The sequence below is a fragment of the Lathamus discolor genome, chromosome 1 (assembly GCF_037157495.1).
Source record: "Lathamus discolor isolate bLatDis1 chromosome 1, bLatDis1.hap1, whole genome shotgun sequence".
Classification (NCBI taxonomy): Eukaryota; Metazoa; Chordata; class Aves; order Psittaciformes; family Psittacidae; genus Lathamus; species Lathamus discolor.
This window is the reverse complement of record NC_088884.1, coordinates 69,235,446-69,254,317: the sequence shown is the minus strand read 5'-3', so window position 1 is coordinate 69,254,317 and position 18,872 is coordinate 69,235,446. Positions and strand designations below refer to the sequence as shown.

At 58.9% G+C, this 18,872-nt stretch overlaps 2 protein-coding genes across 4 annotated transcripts; both read right to left on the bottom strand.

Annotated features, from left to right (window-relative positions):
* Positions 1–601: 601 nt before the first annotated feature.
* SUN2 (Sad1 and UNC84 domain containing 2) lies at positions 602–10,714 on the bottom strand. 3 transcript variants are annotated; one of them, XM_065678091.1, is made up of 18 exons: positions 10,635–10,714; positions 10,051–10,212; positions 9,384–9,559; positions 9,096–9,230; positions 8,800–8,895; positions 8,533–8,626; positions 8,246–8,316; positions 7,938–8,062; positions 7,406–7,627; positions 7,247–7,324; positions 7,116–7,159; positions 6,495–6,651; positions 6,191–6,412; positions 5,080–5,164; positions 4,871–4,986; positions 4,545–4,712; positions 4,038–4,130; positions 602–3,922 (listed from the first exon to the last, which is right to left on the bottom strand). In XM_065678091.1, exons 2-18 carry the CDS (start codon positions 10,176–10,178, stop codon positions 3,809–3,811), a joined length of 2,124 nt encoding a protein of 707 aa, XP_065534163.1. In that variant the 5' UTR covers positions 10,179–10,212; positions 10,635–10,714; the 3' UTR covers positions 602–3,808. The 3 variants fall into 3 exon arrangements, with proteins under 3 accessions (XP_065534163.1, XP_065534180.1, XP_065534171.1); XM_065678108.1 differs by having other exon boundaries at positions 9,384–9,556; XM_065678099.1 differs by lacking the exon at positions 10,635–10,714 and adding an exon at positions 10,334–10,449.
* A 2,348-nt stretch (positions 10,715–13,062) lies between these two features.
* Positions 13,063–18,872, bottom strand: LOC136007189 (extracellular serine/threonine protein kinase FAM20C-like). Its single transcript, XM_065665111.1, has 10 exons — positions 17,809–18,872; positions 16,180–16,355; positions 16,015–16,093; positions 15,437–15,529; positions 15,139–15,254; positions 14,668–14,848; positions 14,235–14,344; positions 13,581–13,662; positions 13,385–13,444; positions 13,063–13,297 (listed from the first exon to the last, which is right to left on the bottom strand). Exons 1-10 carry the CDS (start codon positions 18,270–18,272, stop codon positions 13,063–13,065), a joined length of 1,596 nt encoding a protein of 531 aa, XP_065521183.1. The 5' UTR covers positions 18,273–18,872.

The window sequence follows — 18,872 nt, the reverse complement described above, 5'->3', positions numbered from 1 at the left end:
TAAGCAGATACTGGTGTGACTCTCCTCAAGCTCAAGCGAGTCCAGTTTCTCTTTCTGCAGCCGGTTTTCTTTATACTCGGGTTAACTTCCTCACGGTGAGAACAATTAAGTACTTCCTTTCTACTTGCTCTTTAGCTGCCTGCTGAGTAATTTACAGCCCATGTTAAGGAAAAGAGAGCAACCTGCAGCTACCCTTAACTTGTGAGACAGGTCAGGCTTTGTCCTTGCCTTCCCTGCTGCCTCAGTCTCATTTGCCACTCCTCAGGGCCCAGCCTGGCTCTGCTCCTACCCGTGATAAGGCACAATGGATGTCCAGGGAGCAGTTGGTGGTCATGGCAGGATGGAAGTAAGTCACAGGCTACTTACTGGAAGTTACTAACGACTTGACTTCCTTAGGATTTTAAGTCTTGTTTTCATCATTATTCCATGCAGTTTTTGCATCCCAGAGTCTGTTTGATAACAAGGTGTAAAAACTTCTGCCCCTAGAGTTAGTACGTCAGGCTAGAAAATAAGGATTTGCCATAAGAATACATAGAAAAGCTACAGGAATAGCTTGTGCATCATTCCCACCAGCAAATTCACCTAAAAAACCACTCGCAGCAGTTTTTGATATAATTTATTTGTCTTGGTCTTTTTTTTTTCTTGCATAGGCATAAATTACAATCTGTTGATTAAAAAATAAAATGAACAAAACAGTGCAGCATTTGCAACAGGCTACAGTATCAAATACAAACTCATCTCCTGTGTAGGGCAAACGGAGGAGGGAGAACAGAGGACAGAAATGGAGTAAAATAAGGGAAATCTGCTCTGACAGCTGTTTCCCATTTCTCCTGCCTCACCAGGCTCATCTGCAGCCTCACGAGGATGAAATACCTCTGGGCAGAGATGCACGTGCTGAAGCAGGAGTTTGATGTGCCTTCTTTCCCTCTGCAGCTCAGGAAGGTGTTGCAGCAATGGAGAGCAGCTGCCTGAATGCTCTGACTGCAGCCTGGCACCCGTGAGCAGAGCTTGGGTGCTGACAAACCGTGTGTAGTCTCACCGTGCCTTCCTGGGACTCTTCATGCAGTTGGCATGAGGAGACCTCCAAAACCAGCACTAACCCCGGGAGAAGGGCATAAACCCCAAGGTGACCTCTCACTGATGGCTCCAGGTTTTTTTACCTCTGAACAGAACACTTTAATCTCCAAAGGACAGGGCAGGCTTGCCCTGTAAAACCAAATGCTCCCTACCCAACAGCCAGTGGTTAACAGCCCCTTGGAAGAAGCAGCTCCATTCTTGGGGAAAGAGGTTCCCCCTTTCCCACCTCTCACCACCATTCCTGATTTATTACCACAAAAGCAAGAAGACCCTGTCCATCCTGGCAGCCCAGCCCAGAGGGCAGGGAGCTAGAAGGGAAGTAAGAAAAGGGGTTTTCCAGCCTTGTGGTTATGGCATTTGCTCCAGCAGCCAAAGAACCCCTGGGGAAGGGGGAAAGCTTCATCTCTGCTCTCTATCACTCAAATACAGGGGCTGCTCTGCCCAACGCAGGCCAGGCCTAGACATTTATAAAAGCACAACGCCATGTGCGCAGTGCAACCATGGACATAACTCCCAGGCAAGCAGGCAGCTGTAGACAAGTTTAAAATAACTCTGGCTGCGGCTGCCAAGAATTAAGACTACGCTCAATATAGGAGGGAATTTATCCTCGCTGGATCTGGCTGTGGATCTGCTTTCTCCCAGCAGCAGGGCCTCCCAGTGCTGCAGGGAGCTCCATGGGGTCACTTTAAGCTGGTGGAGATGGGGCTGCAAGCTTCAGGCTCACATTCCTAGCTCGGAGCAAAAAGACCCCTCCAGAAGGGATGTGCTAACATCCTCATCCCCTCCAGTTGGCATGGAGCAGCCCAGACAGCAGCCCCTCTGCCCAGCGTACATTGGAGCATGCTGAAGGGAGACTTCTTCAGCCCATTCTCCCCCTCTTTATCCCTCACCCTACAGTGCTTCAAGCAGAGAAGACCATATGAGAATCAATCCATTGTGCACCCCTCACTGCCGGTGGTGCCAGGGGAAGGATGATGCCAGCATCAGATAGGGCTAAAACACTAAACATGAGCCCTTTAGCTTTTATTTCAACAAAATACATGACAAAGGTGGAGGCTTTAAATGCCACCCGAGAATGTAAGCCAAACTAGGGGTGATGCAGGCAGCCAGGAAGCAGAGTGGCCAGATGGCCCTGGCACTCCTCAGCTCAGGGAAGGTTCCCATGCAATCTTCCTGCAGGCCCCTGCCACAGGGGAGGACTTCCTGCAGTCCCCTGCTCCCTATCACACTCTATGGATAGAGGCAGGATTTACATGCCTGCCGCATGAACTCCCCATCCTGTTCCAGCATGGTCAGGGAACCAAGCCATGCTGGTCAGGAGGAGGCAGCAGGGAAAGGGAGCCCTTCCAAGAGAAAGGAGATCACCCTGTGCCAGCCATCTGCCACTGGGGACCAGGAGGTGACAAGAGGCAGCCCTGAGCACCTCAGGTGCGGGAGGCCCCATTGCTCCCCAAGGTGCAGGGGCATGCTGGCACCTGCAAGCCCTGGGGATTGCCCCATCTCCCACCCATGGAGAGAGTGGAGCAGAGCTCCAGCTCACTGCACAATCACCTATACACAGATGCAGCCATGGACAAGAGGCCACAGCCACACATTGCAGTCTCGGAGGATGTCTCCAGAGCAAGGAGGGCAGGATCTCCAGCCCCCTGCCCGGCAGCAGTCCGCGGAGGACCTTGTCTCCCAGGTTCAGCTACCAAGCCACCAGCAACTCAAGGCCTGTATTTTAAATAGCTCTGCTCATCTTATTCTAGCTTATCCTACTGTGTGTGCGCTATTCTCCTACTAAACAAAGCTCTAGCCCTCTTTGCATCTAAGCCACTTGCCCAAGTGGCACCACGTAACATTCTCTGGTTAAGTAGAAATCACATGGAAAAGGTTTTTTGTTACTACAAAAAATAAAACCCCAAACACCCCACCTGGAAAATACCTCCCCCCCCCCCCTCAAAAAACCAGAACAAACCCAAAAGGAAAGCAGGTAACAGTTTTCAAAGCATTACCAAGCTTAACACTGCGGAGCAGCCAGCCAGGGAGAGCCCAACGGCATTGCCAATACCCAGCCGCTGGCAAGCAGGAGGGCTTGAGCAGACAGGCAGCAGCACCAGGGCAGGCTCTGTCACCACCACATGCCCAATTCCTCCCCTCCTGGCACCCCCAACCGTTAGTTTATGTTAATACTTCACTAATACTGTCTTATTTCCCCTCTGCCGGCCCAGCATCAGAGACATGGAGATCTCTACCAAAGCCAACACTAAGGCAGGAGAAACGACCCTGTGAGGAGGGGAGAGAGTCAGTGGCTGCGACTGCCACCTCCTACCTACTCCGTCGGCACTGAGCCAGTCACCACGGTCCCATACACCGTATCGCACCCAAGCCTGCGTGAAGCACATGGCAAAATTCCATACCCCTTTCCCAAGCCCTGGCAACGCTAGGCACACCGCTGGAAAGGAGCAGACAGTGGGGATGAAGAGCCACACAGACCCGATAAAAAAGGAGCTTTAAAAAGTTGAAGTGTCTGATACACACTTAAAATAAGCCAGGCTGCATCAGGACCCACGTGGGATGCTCTTGCTTTGCCACCCCAGTCCTTGAAAGAGTGAAAGCCTCACCCCTTAAACTCCAGCTCTTGTGGGAAGCAGCTGCTGGCACATCCCAGGGTTTCTACGTGCAAAGCAGTGACCCAGACGAACCCCTCCTGCTGTCAGCCCGGCAGCATCCTCATCCCACACTGGGGTCAGTGTGCCGGCTCCCCATGCACACGGAAGCGGTAGACGCAGGTGTATTCGAGGTGGCCCCAATTGCTCAGCACCCGCAGCTCCACCAGCTGGTATGTGCCAATGGTGTCATCCTTGGGGAGAAGAGGGAAGGATAAACCTGAGTCCTTGAGAGCTCTCTGGGGCTCGGACAGCCCAGGGGTCCCGTTGTCTTCTTGGGGTCAGGTGCTCCAAGAGCAAAGCACTTACCTCGAAGTAAAACGTCTGGATGGGACTGCCATTGTGGTTGTACTTGAACTGCCCAAGGAGAAGGCCTTCCTCCTCTCCCTCCTCCTTTAAACCCTATGGAGGGGCAGGGAGGCAGAAAGGGAGAACCGGTGGTGATCAGAGAGGGAGACCAGAGGTGCACCCAGGGCAGAAGAGGGAGATGGAGGCACAAGCACACTTGGTCTCCACTCCTGCTCTTCCAGACCAAAACAGAGAAATGGGGACAGGGGCCAGTGGGGAAGGATGAGGAGGAAGAGACCAAGAGTTATACCTACTCAATCCCCTCTTCCAGTGCTTCCCAAACCCCCTCCTGAAGCCTGGTGCTCTCCCTCTCCCCCTAACTACTGCTTCTTCCCCCTCTTCAGTGTAGGACCAACCACACCAGAGCACCCCACAGTCAGGTATAGGACTCATTAGCCCTCTCCTCCTGCACCCTCTCCCATGGCACTCTCCCACTGTGTCCCCTTGCTCCTCCCTCAGGTCACTCACATAGACGGCGAAGTCCTTGGGGGCACTGGGGATGGTCCCCTTGGGCGAGAGAGCTTTTGGGATGTGCTCCAGTGTCACGGCCGTGGGGCGGATGATGCTGGAGAGGCGGATGACGGCAAAGCCCTGGGACCCACGAAACGCCCAGCAGTTCCCAGGGTTGACATCTGGCTACAAGCACAAGAGCAAGACACCAGCAGTGTTACCACCATCAGTGCCATTTTCTCCCCAGCATCAGCCTGGTTGCTTGCTCAGAGCAGGAGCCAAATAAAACCCACCAAGAGAACCAGCCTAGGCGGCCCTTCCCTTCTCACCCTGAGGGTGCCCACCTGCAAGATAACACGGGGGGACTGCGAGTGGTACCACAAGGGGATGCCAAACAAGCTCAGCAGCGCCGTCCGTGTCTCATAGGTCTCTGAGCAGCGGGTGTTGATGACACTGGCCCCTGACAGAGAGAGGGGACAGCACCAGGTAAGCTGCATAGCAGCAGGTACGTGGTCCCCCCACCAAGATGGCTGGCTCACCCCACACCACTTACCTGCCGACTCCAGGGCATAGTCAACCATGCCCACACGGTCCTCGCTGTAGCGCTTCAGGGCCTCATCCACGATGAGATGCACTTGCTGGGGGAGAGCAGAGAGTGAAAGGGGGAAAGGGCCAGGGTAGGCATCCTGCCTCCCACCCGCCTCCACACCATGGGGACGGAGAGGGCGCAAGGACCTTCCTGCAAGCAGCCAGGGGATGAATCACTGCGGCAGGAATGAGAGGACACACATTTGGCTGGGAAGCATCATCAGAAGCTGCTAAAAATAGCCCAGAGAGGAGCTGTGCATGAAGGGGCAGTGCCCAGGCACACTGGGCTTGCCCATCCCTGTCCCAAAAGAAGGGGTACGCTTAGGAGAGGAGGAGTGTTCCCCAGCAGGTACCAGACACAACCTGACAGCCCACGCAGTCCTCCCCAGCCTCATCAGCTGGCCCCTCCTGCGCCATCCTGCAGGATTGATGGGAGCTCCCCCCATCCAGAAAAGGAGGAGCTGGACAGAGCATCGCTCTGGAGCCAAAACCCAGCCCCAGGAGGTGGGACCTTGCAGCACCACTGTGGGTCTAAACTTTGTGTGTGCACAAAGCTCTGCAGGGACTGCAAATCCCAACTTTGATCCCTCCCCTTCACTACCTCCATAGGGAATTGCCAACAACAATTTCTAAAGCGAGCAGGCTCATTTTTTCCTTCAGTGTCATTCTGCTGAAATGCTTTGCCCCAAGTGACTCAGCGGTGCTGCTGAAGAGAGGGGTAAACAAGATGCTTGAACCTTGATGGCATCTGCCCTGCCTTTTGGGAGGAGGATATGCAAGAAGCAGCTTGGATTTTAAGACAGAGAGAGCCCCACAGGCATGCAGATATTGCCAGCGACCCCTTCCAGAGCAGGGTGCAGGCACACCTCAGTGGAAGTGAGAAGGGATGGAGGAGTTCCAGAGATGCAAAAGTTTCAGGGATGCTCTTGCCAGGTGGGATGTGAGCCCCCGGTCAATGTTCCAGATACAAAGGCAGTCCCCACAGCTCTGCTATTTACTAGGCACATGTGCCACCCCCTTCACACACACAATGGGACACAGCCCCTGATCCCATACCTGCAGTCACCAGCACTCACCTCCTCTGTCACCCCCGTGGTCCCCCCTTGCTGCAGGGCCACTCCGATCCCAGCATTCCGTGCTGACAGCCTCCTGTCCTCCAAGACTTTGTCCAGGATTTTACGCTCCAGGGCCTGGAGCTCCGCTTGCAAGTCTTCCTGCTGGAGGACAAGCCCAGCACTGCCATCCCGCCGGGACTGGGACAGGAACTGACGAACCCACGCCGGGAACTGAGCTTCCACCTGAAACAGGGCACAGAGCTCAGCCCCACGGCAGGCACCCGTGTGCCCCCCTCTGCCGAACGTAGTGGGACCAGGGACTCACGTCAGCCTTCAGCTGCTCCAGCATCCCCTTCATGTGCTTCCCCATCACCTCCTGGTCTGACTTCAGGCTCGCCAGCTCCCTCCTCAGCGCTGCCACCTCCTGCTCCAGCTTGCCCACCTCCTGCTGGAAGCTCCCTCGCAGGCTCTCCTGTGCTGAGCTGTGCCAAGAGAAAGGCCCAACACAACCTCACACCGGCAGCAGTCCCAGCTCCCCTGTGCAAACAGGGGGAGCAGGTTCATCCCCCCCATGGCCTGCGCCCATCTCCAGCCCCAAATGGGTTTAATTCCTGTAGCAATGTCCTCTTCTATTGCATTCTGTGGGAAAGCATCCCCAGCTCGCTCCTCAGTTGAAGGGCCATGCTCCCCACAGTGATGCAAAACAATGGCCACGAAGGTTATTTGCTGCAATGACCCCTTGAGCCCCGCTGGCAGCCAGGGCACTTTCTTGCCAACATACCCACATATCCATCCCTCACTCCACATGAGATTGTGTCTCTCAACCTCTCCTTTGCCCCAAGCAAACCAGACTTGGAAACCCCTCCTATGCCTCCCTGTGGGTATTTCACCCTGCCACCTGCCTGCCCCTAACAGAGCAGCAGCTCTGCTTGGACAGCAGCATTACCTCTGCCATTCCGAGTTCAGCCGCAGCAAACGCGTCTCCATCTCCTGCCAGGAGAAGGGGAAGGGGTGAGACCTCCGATGCCAGTAGCAGGGATGTCCTGCCTGGATACCACCACATGCTCATTCCCTTACCCGAGAGGCTTGTGCCATCTTCCCTAGGTGTCCATCTAGATCCCTCCGCACCTCAGCTCGGAGAGCATCCAGCTCACCCTGTAGGGTGAGGAACAGGGGAGAACATCAGAGCCCGGCCCCACATGCCCCCAACTTTCCCGCATGCCCCTCAAACCTCACCTGGAGGTGGCTGCTCATGTCGGTGCGGAGATGCTCCTTCAGCCCCGCATCCCGGCGGCTGAACAGCCCCTCCAGCAGTGCCAGGACACCACCTGAGGGTGCCTCCCCGCCTGCTGCCCCGGCTGCTGCTCCCCGCCGCAGCTCCCACTGAGACATCTCGGCCTCCAGCACCTCAAAGCGCTTCTCCAGGGCCTGGAAGCGAGCCAGGAGCCGGTGGTGCCCCTGCAGCGGCAAAGGCAGGGTGTGATGCAGCCCCTCAGGGGGCTGCCTGCTCCACAGGGACCCCTGTGACAGGAGACCCAGGCCACGCAGTCCCCGCAGTTAATGGCATCTTATTCATCTGCTGCTTCCCGGGAGAGGGCAGATGTTCCCCCTAGTCCGTCCCTGGGACACCCAAGAGCAAGCTGGCCACAAGCTGGGGGAACCATTTCCACCAGCATGGCAGGGCTCTTTCAGCCATGACCACACTGTCCCAGCTCTGGGCAGGTTCCCAAGTCACCTGGGTCACTGCCATGCCTTTGCCAAGGCTTACCTGGTCCACCGTGGTCAGGTCCCCTGTCCCAGGCACATCAGAGGAGGAAAGCTTTCCTGCTCCCCACCATGGGAAGGCTGGGAGGCTGTGCGGGGACAGCCCATAGGGGTAGAAGTACCAAGCTCCTAGGCATGCAGGGGGATGAGATGGTTAAAATGGCAGGGGACAGCGTGTATGTGCAGAAGCTCAGCCATCAACAGACGCACCAGGGTACCGGGAGCACTGAGCTCAGGACCACCCTATGCCCCAGTGGTATGCTCTGCACTGCCCCTGATCTCAGGGCAACTGACTGAGCCAGGCCAACTCACCGTAGGCAGCAGCAGCAAGGAGCAGGAGGAGCAGCAGCAGAAGCAGAGACCTCTTCAGCCACGGGTAGCGCCTGGAGCGCAGAGAAGAAAGAGGTGCCTGTAGGACTGCAGCCACCTTCTCCCACCACACGTCTCTGGATGGGGGCCAGAGGGAAAGCAAAGCCTACCCAGGCTTTGGCACAAGACATCCACCCACGTGTTATGTGGTCTATGGGGCAGCCCCTCTCTGGGGTCCTGTGGGTTTTCCCCACACATCCCCCACCCTGGTGTCCCACCACCACACTCACCTGGAGAAGGGGACACTGTCCATGTATGGAGCCATGCCAGTGAGGCGGTGCCAGGCAGCTGCCAGCCCCGAGAATAGCCACCCCAGGAACCGAACTGCAGGGAGACAAACCAAGCCTCAGGCAGCATCCTGGCAAAGATGTGCCCTCTGTCCCCAGGGATGCTCCGCAGGGAGGTAAAACCCCTCCACCCAATGACGGAACAGCACATGCGGAGTGGGGACTCCAGCAGGGAAGAAAAGGTGCTGCTGCAAACACCCCTCCACTCACGCGGTGCAGTGAACACCAGCCAGAGGAAGGAGCCCACCCGGGAGGCTGCAGACCTCAGTCCCAACCCGGAGCTACTCTGGCCCGAGTAGGAGTGACCTGGGAAGGAAGAAACAAGACAGTAAGTCACCAAACAGCACCTGCACCCCTGTCTGTCACCCAGGGTGAAGGCTTTACACAGGAGGTGGCATGCAGGTGGGGCTGACAGCACCCTGAGCACAGGCAGGTGCTGGGCCGGTCCCCTTGAGGACATTTCCCCCAGCATCCCTGGCACCGCAGAGAGGCCAGAGCATCCCTACCGGCGTAGTCATCTTCTGAGGAGTACCCAGACGACGAGGCGTAGGTGTCGTATATCTTGTTCTCCAGCAGCCCGTTGATCTTGCTGGACTCTGTGTCCCCAGTGCCTCTTCTCCTCCTAGTAGAGGACTCGCCACCTTCCCCAAAACACAGAGTCCTCCTCAGAAACCACCCACCACCCCCATCCCCAAAGGGGGCAGCTGGCCCGGTGGGGCTGCCCCAACACCCTGCTGGTGCGCAAAGGACACCCCCAGCTACTGTGGGAGGGAGAAACATAAGGGAGAGCTCACCCCAATATGCGCTGCTGTCCAGAGCACCGTCCACCATGGAGCTGCCCAGGGCAGCGAGGCCCCGGCTGCCCCCCAGGTAGGACTCGCTCACCAAGGACTCGCTATAGTAGGAGGTTTGGGTGCTGGGGGCAGGAGAGAGGCGCTTGGTGCTGCTCGATTTCCTCCTGACCGTCCTGCTGTGGGCGAGAGGCAAGAATGGGCTCATCAGCCACGCATGGATACGGGAGGGCGATGTCACAGTGCACCCGCGGGGCAGAAACGGGGACTTCACCCCACGCCCTTGGCCGGCATCACTTCCCTCTGCCCTGCACCGGATGGGGGCAGGTTTTGGAGGGTGCAACCGCTGCTTTGCGAAAGGCGCTGCCGCTCATCGGCGGGCACCGCTTCCGCTCGCACCGCTGCGGCTTTCCGGCCCGGCACTGGCAGCACACCTCCCTCCCGCCATCGGGCTGCAGGCGGCACCAAACCCCCCCAGCCGCCCATGGCAGCGGGGCAGGGGGAAACGCTGAGGTGCCGCGGCTCGGGGCGGCCAGCGGCCATGCCGGACCGCAGCGAGCTCGCCGTCATGCTCCCTTCCGCAAGCTGCCAGGGAGGGTGCCCGGTCCATGCTGTGGGATGGAGTGCCCTGACGACGTGCGGGAGACGGGACCCCCCGCACCCCTCTAACCTGCCGGTGCCCTCCTTGAAGGGGAGCTGCTGCCCCCACAGCAGGGAGCTGCTGCTGCTGCTGGTCGTGGCATCGTCGTCCCCGGGGTAATAGCGGGTGGTGATGAGGCGCTGGCTGCGACGGGACATGGCGGCGGCTCGGGACGGGGCGGGCACGGTTCACCTGGGGCGGGCAGGGGAGACAAGGAAGCATCAGCAGGCGGGGACGCACCGGGAGGAGGGAGCCCACTCGCGGGGGGTGCCCGGGGCGGTGCTGCGGGTGCTGAGAGCCCGCCGAGGGGCACCTGCTGCCGGGGGCCGCCGCTGCCGGGGCCGGGATGCAGCCGCCCGCCCGCCCGCTCCATCGCCACCGCGGCCGCCTTATAAGGTTACAGAGGAATATACATACATATTTAATCTATACATATAAAGATATATAAAGATATGTTTATACATATATATATGCACACACACACATACTCCCTTCCCTTCCCTTCCGCGGGCCACCCAAGCGGGCACCCCCAGACCCTCTACACCACCGTCGTCCCATCTCGGCCCCTGCCCACTCCCCCCACCCCGTGTCCCGCAGCCCAGGACCGCACTCACCGCCACCCCTCCCCGCTGCTGCCTCCGCTCCGCTCCGCTCCGCTCCCTTTTGTTTTGCCAGCCGACCGCGGCCCCGGGGCCCCTCCCGCCCCGGTTCTCCGCCCTACCCCGTTGTTCCAACCCCCCCAGCTCCCCCCCCCCGCCGCCGCCGCCGCTGCCCCGCCCCTCTCCACCGCGCGCGCGCGCCGGCCACCGCCGCCCCCCCCCCCCCCCCTTGTAAGGGATCCTCTATGGAGTCTTTATTGTTATGGCCGTTGTTATCGCTATCGCTGTTGTTATCGCTATCGCTGTTGTTATCGCTATCGCTGTATTAGCATAGCGTTATTGTTGTGATGGGAATGGCTTTAACCTGACACAGGGGACATTTAGGTTAGATACAAGGAAGAAATTCTTCCCTGTGAGGGTGCTGAGGCGCTGGCACAGGTTGCCCAGAGCAGCTGTGGCTGCCCCATCCCTGGCAGTGTTCAAGGCCAGGCTGGACGGGGCTTGGAGCAACCTGCTCTAGTGGAAGGTGTCCCTGTCTGTGGCAGGGGTTGGAACTGGGTGAGCTTTAGGGTCCCTTCCAACCCAAACCAGTCTGGGATTCTATGCTTACCATTTGGGGGGTGATGGGGAGGGGAGGGCCCACCCCTACCCCCCGGCTGCCCACAGACCACCAAACACCTCAGCCCTGGGGGGCTTCCAGCCCACACCCCCATGCCCACCGAGGGCTGCAGGCAACCCATGCTACCAGGCAAGGGCAGACCATTGGGTACAAACCATGGGTGACGGTGACCCAAACTGGGGGCTCCTACTTGCTCCCCAGCCCTGTTTGGGTTTTGCTGGGGCAGACGGTTTGCCAGCCCCGGTGAGGTGGCAAACACCCAGCAACCCCACACACCACCCCGACGGCACAGCCAAACCCATCCCTACGGCGCAGGCAGCCCCACTCAACACCCGTGTGCCTACGCCGCCTCGACCGGGTGGGCAGGTTCTGCTGCTCCCCAGCCCCATGGCCTCAGACACCCCGTTACCATCCCTCTCCCCCATGGGCAGCGGGGCAGGAGCCAAACCCGGCTGCTCCCGTGGGCCCTTTAGCATGGAGCAGCAGAGCCGAGACCTTGCGCCAACGCAGGGGCTGAGACAGCAGCCGCCTCCTACGCCCCGCGTTCTAAATCCAACCGCTCCCTGGGGGAGCTCGGCGAGGGCGGCAGGCGGCTGCCTGTGGCTGGACACGGTTGTGGGGGGGCCGCAGCCTGGGAACGGCACCCTTGGCTTCGGGTAGGGAGGCAAAAGGGCGCTCATAGAAAGGGCTACAAACGTGAAACCGGCCCTGTTGTGAAACAGCCCTGAAACCTCAAAACCTCTTCCTCCCCACGCTGGGGCTGGGGACCTGCTGGGAGCGGGGGGCGGACTGCAACAAACCCCAATTCACGGCCCCGGCCCCGTTGTGTAACACAGACAGACCCTCTTTGTCTCCCTTCTCTTTCCTTTTTTTCTCCCTTTCGAGCCCGTTTTTTGTTGCAGCCTAAATCTCCGCCCGGCTTTTCCAGGGCAGCTCTGCCTCCCGCTGCACCAGCCACCCTTTCCCACCCTTTCCTGCGGTTTGCCATCACCGCACGGGTGACCAGCGGGGCCAGAGGACATCTCCCTGCTGGCACCTTTACCTGGGGACACTGGTGGTGGCTGTGAGCGATGGCACCTGCGCCAGCTGATGTAACCCCGCTGCGGATTAACCCCCGCGGGAAGCTCAGGGGATAAGCTGGGTGCTGAGCCACCGGGCACTAAATAGGGCGCGCAGCCCCGGGTCAATCCGTCCCCTCCCGAGAGCCAGTTTCGGGTGGGGAGGGAGCTGGTAGCAGTTCCTGAAGGATTTGAAGGAATGCGGAGGGGGGAATGGGGCTTTTCTCCCCCTTGTTGCACCCCCGGTGCTGCAGCACAGGTGGCGATGCTGGAGGTGTGCGGTTGTTTGGATGGGTATGGGAAGAGCAGCGCAGGGGTAAGCAGTGAGTGGCTGGGAGCTCGTGCCTCAGCGGGGAGCCTTAGACTACGTTCTGGGGGTCACCAGGGCTTCGCTGTGCTGGAAGGGGTTGTGGGGGAGGCAGAAGGAGCTTGCCAACTGCTCGAGTTTGGCAGCTTTTTCTGGGGAAAGGCAGGAAAAAAAGACAGAAAATATTCCAGCCTTTTCCTGAAAGGCTTCGGAGGGCTGAGGAGACAAGTCCAGGCAAGCGAGGACAGGCCAGGCCTGGGAAAGCAGCCCTGGTCGGGGAGATCTCAGCTCATCTTCTCCACTAAGCCAACCTTTTATTTAAATACCCTCCCTGTCCCAGCTATCCCTACACCCACTTTCCTGGTGCATCACACCGCTGGCTCCAGCGCTGCCCAAAGCCAGTGCTCTGCACACCGCTCTCCGTATCGCCCCAACCCCGTGGGGTACAACCCCCCCCCATCACACCCGTGACCCCACATCATCCACCAGCACCTTGTCCGGGTGGGCTGCCCCGGCCAGGCAGTGTCCCACCGCCGCCAGCACCTTGCCCAGGCGCCGGTCCAGCGCGCGCAAGTGGGGCTCGGCCAGGACGGGGGCCAGGGGGTCGGTGGCCAGCGCCTCCCGCAGCAGGTCGCTCAGGCGGTAGGACGGGGTGGCCAGCAGCTGCAGCCGCAGGTAGGTCGACTTCTTGATGCTGCCGAAGATGAGGAGGGAGAAGGGTCTCAATCCAGGGAATCCCTGCCCAAGGGCAGCTCTGGGGCACGCTGTGGGAGTCCCTTACCTGCAGCATTGCTGGAGTGGGGCCAGGATGGACAGTTCGTCACGTGAGTGAGTGCCGAAGCTGGAGGAAATCCCATCAGTGGGCATCATGGCAGCATCGCCCCACAGCTCAGAGCCCAGTGCGGGGAGCATTTTGGCACTACCCGCTGTTCCCCACCACCCCTTTGCTAGGTTTGCTTCCCCCTCCTTGGCTTTACCCGCGGCCGTTGTCCAGGTGGAGTAGGAAAGTGTCATTCCCAAACTTCTCGAAGGTCTCGTAGTGGTGCCGATCCATATTGCCTGCAGTGGGGCAACGAATGTGCCACAGGGTGGTGGGCCGGGATGTGGGAGCAGGGATATGCACCCCTCCTGGTGCGAGACCAAAACCCAGAGGCTGGGGAGAAAGGCTGGGGGCACCTCTAAGGGGCCTGCCTGGGGGTCACGGCCATGGAGTGCGGGGACCCAAGCAAAGCCCCACCTCCTCCTCATCCCAGCAGCCCCACGGAGGGAGCCGGAGATGAGAAGATGGGAAGCTCTCCAAGTCAGATGATGCTGTGGGACAGCATGGGGAGGAAGGACCATCCCTAGGAACAGTGCAAGCCCTGGGGAGCATGGCCGCATCCCGGCTCCCAGGGGGCTGCACGTGGGAGCTTGCTCAAAGGTGCTTCCTGCACCCAGGGTGTTCGGCTTGCCCTTCGGTTTCTGCCTGGCACGTGTCCTAATGGCACAGCCTTTGCTCTCGGTTCGGGTAAGAGCCCAGCTCTGTGCAGCCTGAGCAGTGGTTTGGCCAGCGAACCTCACAGGGCACGGTACTGCGGGATATGGAGCTGCTCGGGCCCCTCGGATCCCAGCGCCAGCACGGCAGGGCTCACCCATGAGGAAATCAAGGACCGTCATGTCGATGAGGTCGAGGAGGCGATGGCCCCTGTCATAGGGTGGTGTCTGCCGCACCTGAGCGCAGTAGTTGGGGTTCAGCTCCCACCTGCGGGCAGAGGCCGAGTGTGGGACAGGGCTATGGCAGCAGTCATGGGGCAGCCCCCTCCTGTCCCACTGTTCTGCTGCTCCATTCTTCTCTGTGAGGGTGCTGAGGCCCTGGCACAGGGTGCCCAGAGCAGCTGTGGCTGCCCCATCCCTGGCAGTGCTCAAGGCCAGGCTGGACGGGGCTTGGAGCAACCTGGTCTAGTGGAAGGTGTCCCTGCCCGTGGCAGGGGTTGGAACTGGGTGAGCTTTAAGGTCCCTTCCAACCCAATCCACTCTGTGGTCCTATGATTCCATGTCCCCATCCCTCCCTGTGACCCAGCTCACTCAGCTTTCTTGCTCTTGTGGTAGGAGCGGCGCCAGGGGCTGCGCCAGGAGCGGCGCTTGGCCAGGGTCTTGTCGGGCAGCAGGGCGGCCATGGAGCCCTCCAGCCGGTCCGGCTTGCCACAGAGGGCGTGCTCGGTGGAGCAGTAGTAGGAGCACTCCCCGTAGAAGCAGACGTTGCCCGCTGGCCAAGGGGACAAAGCAAAGGTTGACAAAGAGCAGGAAGGCAGCGAGCCTGCTACCCCCATGTATGGTGGTCCAGCCGAAAGCCAGGTGAGGATGCTCCATGTGCCACCAGCAAAGGAATGCAGGGAAGGCCTTGAGGAGCAGTACCCCATGGCAGGGGACCCAGCGGGAACTGCAGCAGTCACCAAAGGGACTGTTTGCCCCAGTGCACAGGAGCCTGGGCAGGAGCAGCCGGCTCCAGGTTTGCTCCGTGAGGAGAAGGAGAGGAGGGACAGCATAAAAACTCACCTGGAGAGATGAAGAAAGTCTTGGCCAGTTTCTTGTCCGTGGTGATGTCACGAATCTCCTTCGTTATATTGACCAAACGGCCAGAAACTGGGGGGATTCGCCGGAAATCCAGGATCCTGAAACACAGAACTTGGGACCATTCCTTGCTGACCCCCAGCTGGTTTCACAGCGAGTTATTAAACCCATCACGAGATGCAGGTATCCCTCGCACAGGGAGGAAGAGGTGGGATGAAGGAGCAGTTTCTGTGCCGCTTTGCTGTCGTGGGAGAGCAGAGCTGGACGCAAAGCTTGCGCTCACCTGTCCAGGTGGAAGGCTGCAATCTCCGCGTTGTGCCGCTCAAAGTCCGAGAAGTAGAAGAAGTCGATGGGGGTCTCCTGGTCCCGGGTCTGCCTGGGAGGAGAAGGGAGGGAGGAGGTGACAGCCGTCGGACAGGGTCACCCCGAGCATGCCCTTGGCTCCAAACCAGCCCTCACCCCGTGTCCCTGGTGCCACTGGAGACACAGCCAGACCCAGATTCCTCCAGTTGCTCCCTGCTGGGTGGTGCAGCCCCAAACCCCCATGCACTCCCTGCTCCTAATCCAAGGGCTGGGAAGCCCTCAAGGACTGGAGGGTCCGGGGTGGTCCTCATGGACCATCTTCTTTCCACCACTGGAGGTCACTACCCCATCACAAGCTGCGCCCAGGCTGCCGCAAGCAACAGCAGGGAAGGCGAGGGGAAGGGGACCATCCCGCTCGCCCCAATTTGGGGGCCGGGGTGGGGGGGGGCTGAAGCGAGGCGGAACACGAAACATTTCTCCCTTTCTCCCTCCATTCTCTCCTCACCGCCTGATGGGACCGCGCAGGGGGGGTATGGGGTTGTCCCTGGCTCTACTCACTTCATGGGCTTGAAGAGGGCCTGCCCGAAATTCGGGAACGTCATGATGAGCTTGAGCTGGGTCCCACCGGACTTCTGGACTGAAAGGGAGCACACAGGCATGAGGGAGGAGGGCAGCAGGCAGCGGGCAGGGGTGCGGGCAGGGGTGCAGGCAAGGAGGCAGTACCCGAGCTGACGATCCTCTGCGTGGCCAAGTCCCGGAGGAGGGTGGGCATCAGCGGGTCCCGGCGGGGATACAACTCATGGCGGTTGATGCCAACGTGGAATTTGAGCCAGGCAGGGTAGGTGTCATAGGCCGTCTTCCCTGTCGGGAGGAGCGTCTCGGCTTTACTGCTGCTGACCCTGCAGCCCGACAGCCACGGCCACCCGAACAACAACAACAGCGTTTAGTTGGAATGGGACAGGTGCCACATCCCCAGGCCCTTCCTGGGAGCCGGTGCATGGAAGGTGAGGCAGGGGGAAGGCCCTGGATGTTGGTGAAACCCCTCGCCCCATGTGCCCTCCGTGGGGCTCCTGGGCAGATCCCACTCAAGGCGGGTGGCCAGGAAGATGTGCTGGGATGGCTGGAGGGGCTCGGTGTCTTCCCTCACAACCCCTGCAGAAAGCCCCTGGGCTAATCCTGCTCCTCTCATCCGTGCCTTTATTCCTCTGCTGGGGCTGCTTGTCTCATAGTTTTTCCCCAGGTGACTAGCTGCCGGGCATGCAACCAGCGACACCCCCGTGTGCTCACTGGGGACACATGTGCATCCATAAAACAGGGGTTGAGGAGCAGGGGCTCCCCAGCCATCCCCAGCACTGACCTCAACTCCCACCCTCAATGCCTGGTTCCCCTTGGATGGGTTTATCGCACACCCCGGGTTCCCTGAGGGGATGAGTTTGCCACTATCCCTGTCTGTGCCACCAGCAAAGCTGCAGTTTCCTGGCATTCAAGGGGGGCTCCTGGGGGTATCTGCCCCTGCTCTGCACCAGCACTGCAACTGGACAGTCTGACCGGGGGCATCTAGAACCCAAATCCATGTCTCTCCCTCTAGGAAAATGCAGACTGCCCAAATTCCATCAAACCAGACCCATCTCCCATGGTTATCCATAGGAGAGGCGGCCCTCAGAGACAAGGTAAATACCCATCTGTGGGAATCAGCTCTTAAACCAGCTCGTGTTCTCTCCCAATTTTAGCAGCCACTACGACTGGAAAGTGTGCTTTCTATAAGGAAGCTGCTATGTGTTATCAATACTAAAGCTTTTAATATCTTCCCTCCTAATTAGAGGTTAGTAGTCCAGTGATAAAAATAGGCAGTCGGCAGCGGTGAGTCACCATACGGCCGAGCCTAAAGGGGTCAGGCGATGCCCTGTGGAATACAGGACAGGAACAGTCTCACGGGTGGGGGTAACCTACATTGCAGGCTTTGCATCTCCAACCTGCTGGGAGAGGGGATAAAACTGGTTAGAAATCTGGACTGGGGACTTCCTCATATGTAAAGAGAGAGAGCAAAGGCCAGTCTGCACTGGGGAAGGAAAGGAGACGAGGAGATCACCTGAAAGATACCTTACATAATGCTATGAATAATTCAAGAGCCTCCTTTGGCTTTGCTGTGTGCTAAAGGCTTCTGGGTAGCAACCCAGAAACTCAGGGCTGAGACAAGACTTGAGGCACGAGAAGAGTGCACTCAGCAGTCAGGGCCCCTCTGGGGTTAAGATGCTGGTCTATGCAGAGAAACGGCGTGTTTGGTCCCTGGCACTTGTCCCCTCAACCCCACCTCTCCCCCCAAAGCAAGCCAGGGCCGAGCTCACTCCTCACCATTCGTCACTCCCGCTGCTGCGCAGGCTGAACTTCTCCATGGGGTTGACGACAAACAGCTTGTCTGTCTCTGTCACCGCTGGGACTGGGATGTTGTAAAGGGGGTGCTCGAAGAGTGCCTCCAGCTTTGATCTCTCAGTCCGCCCTGTGTTCCCCTCTCCGTGCTGGCGCTGGTGCCCCAGCTCTCCAGCCCTTCCCTGCAGCTGGGAGCTCTTCTCCAAGGAGCTGTTGCTGCCGCTAAAATCCTGCAGGATCCTCAGGTTCAGCTTTTTGGGGCCGGCCAGCACAGGGCTGCCTGACGGGACACCCAAGGCTTTCAGTGCTTCCATGTCGCAGCCACAGCGCCTGCAGGCTGCAGGGAGAACCAAATCCATCACCAGGTGCACCAGGAGGGCCAGGAACAGGAGAAAGAGGAGGCTGACTTTACATTTCCTTTGGAAAAGTGTTTGCAGCCGGCGTCGCATCTTTCCTCACGTGAGATGCTCAGCAAGATGTGGGCACCCACCTGGGGCTAAGAGAACTGTTGTGGCTGCAGCCTCTGTGCAAAACCAGGAGCAAGGTGTCCTGGATTTAGAGCAGCACAGCAGAATAACAACCAGTGCGATAGAAGAGTCTCAGGAATGATCTGTCACCGCAGCACCTCATGGGGTGACAATGCTGGGATGGCAGTGGGATGGGGCGGGAGGTTGAAAGGGGTTTATCAGTGCTGATAAGGGGCAAGCTGGCACCACCACGGTCAGTGTGAACAGGGCAAGTTCCAAATCAATAGCCACCAAGCTGGCTCGGGACAGCGATGGCTGCAGATAACCCCCACACTATCCCGTCCCTCTCTGCTGTCACCCACACTGGGCTGCAGAACCTTCCTTTGCATACAGGGCATCAAAGCGGTTCTGCCTCTCTGCAGCACGCACCCTGCCCAACACTCCACAGCCCCATTCCTCATGTCCATCATATCCGCACACTTGTAATCCAGGGGAGTTTTGCTCCTGCTGCTCAGGCAGAGCAACTTTATCACCCTTAAATATCCAAGTGATTAAAACCACTTGATCTCAGCCCCCTTTCAA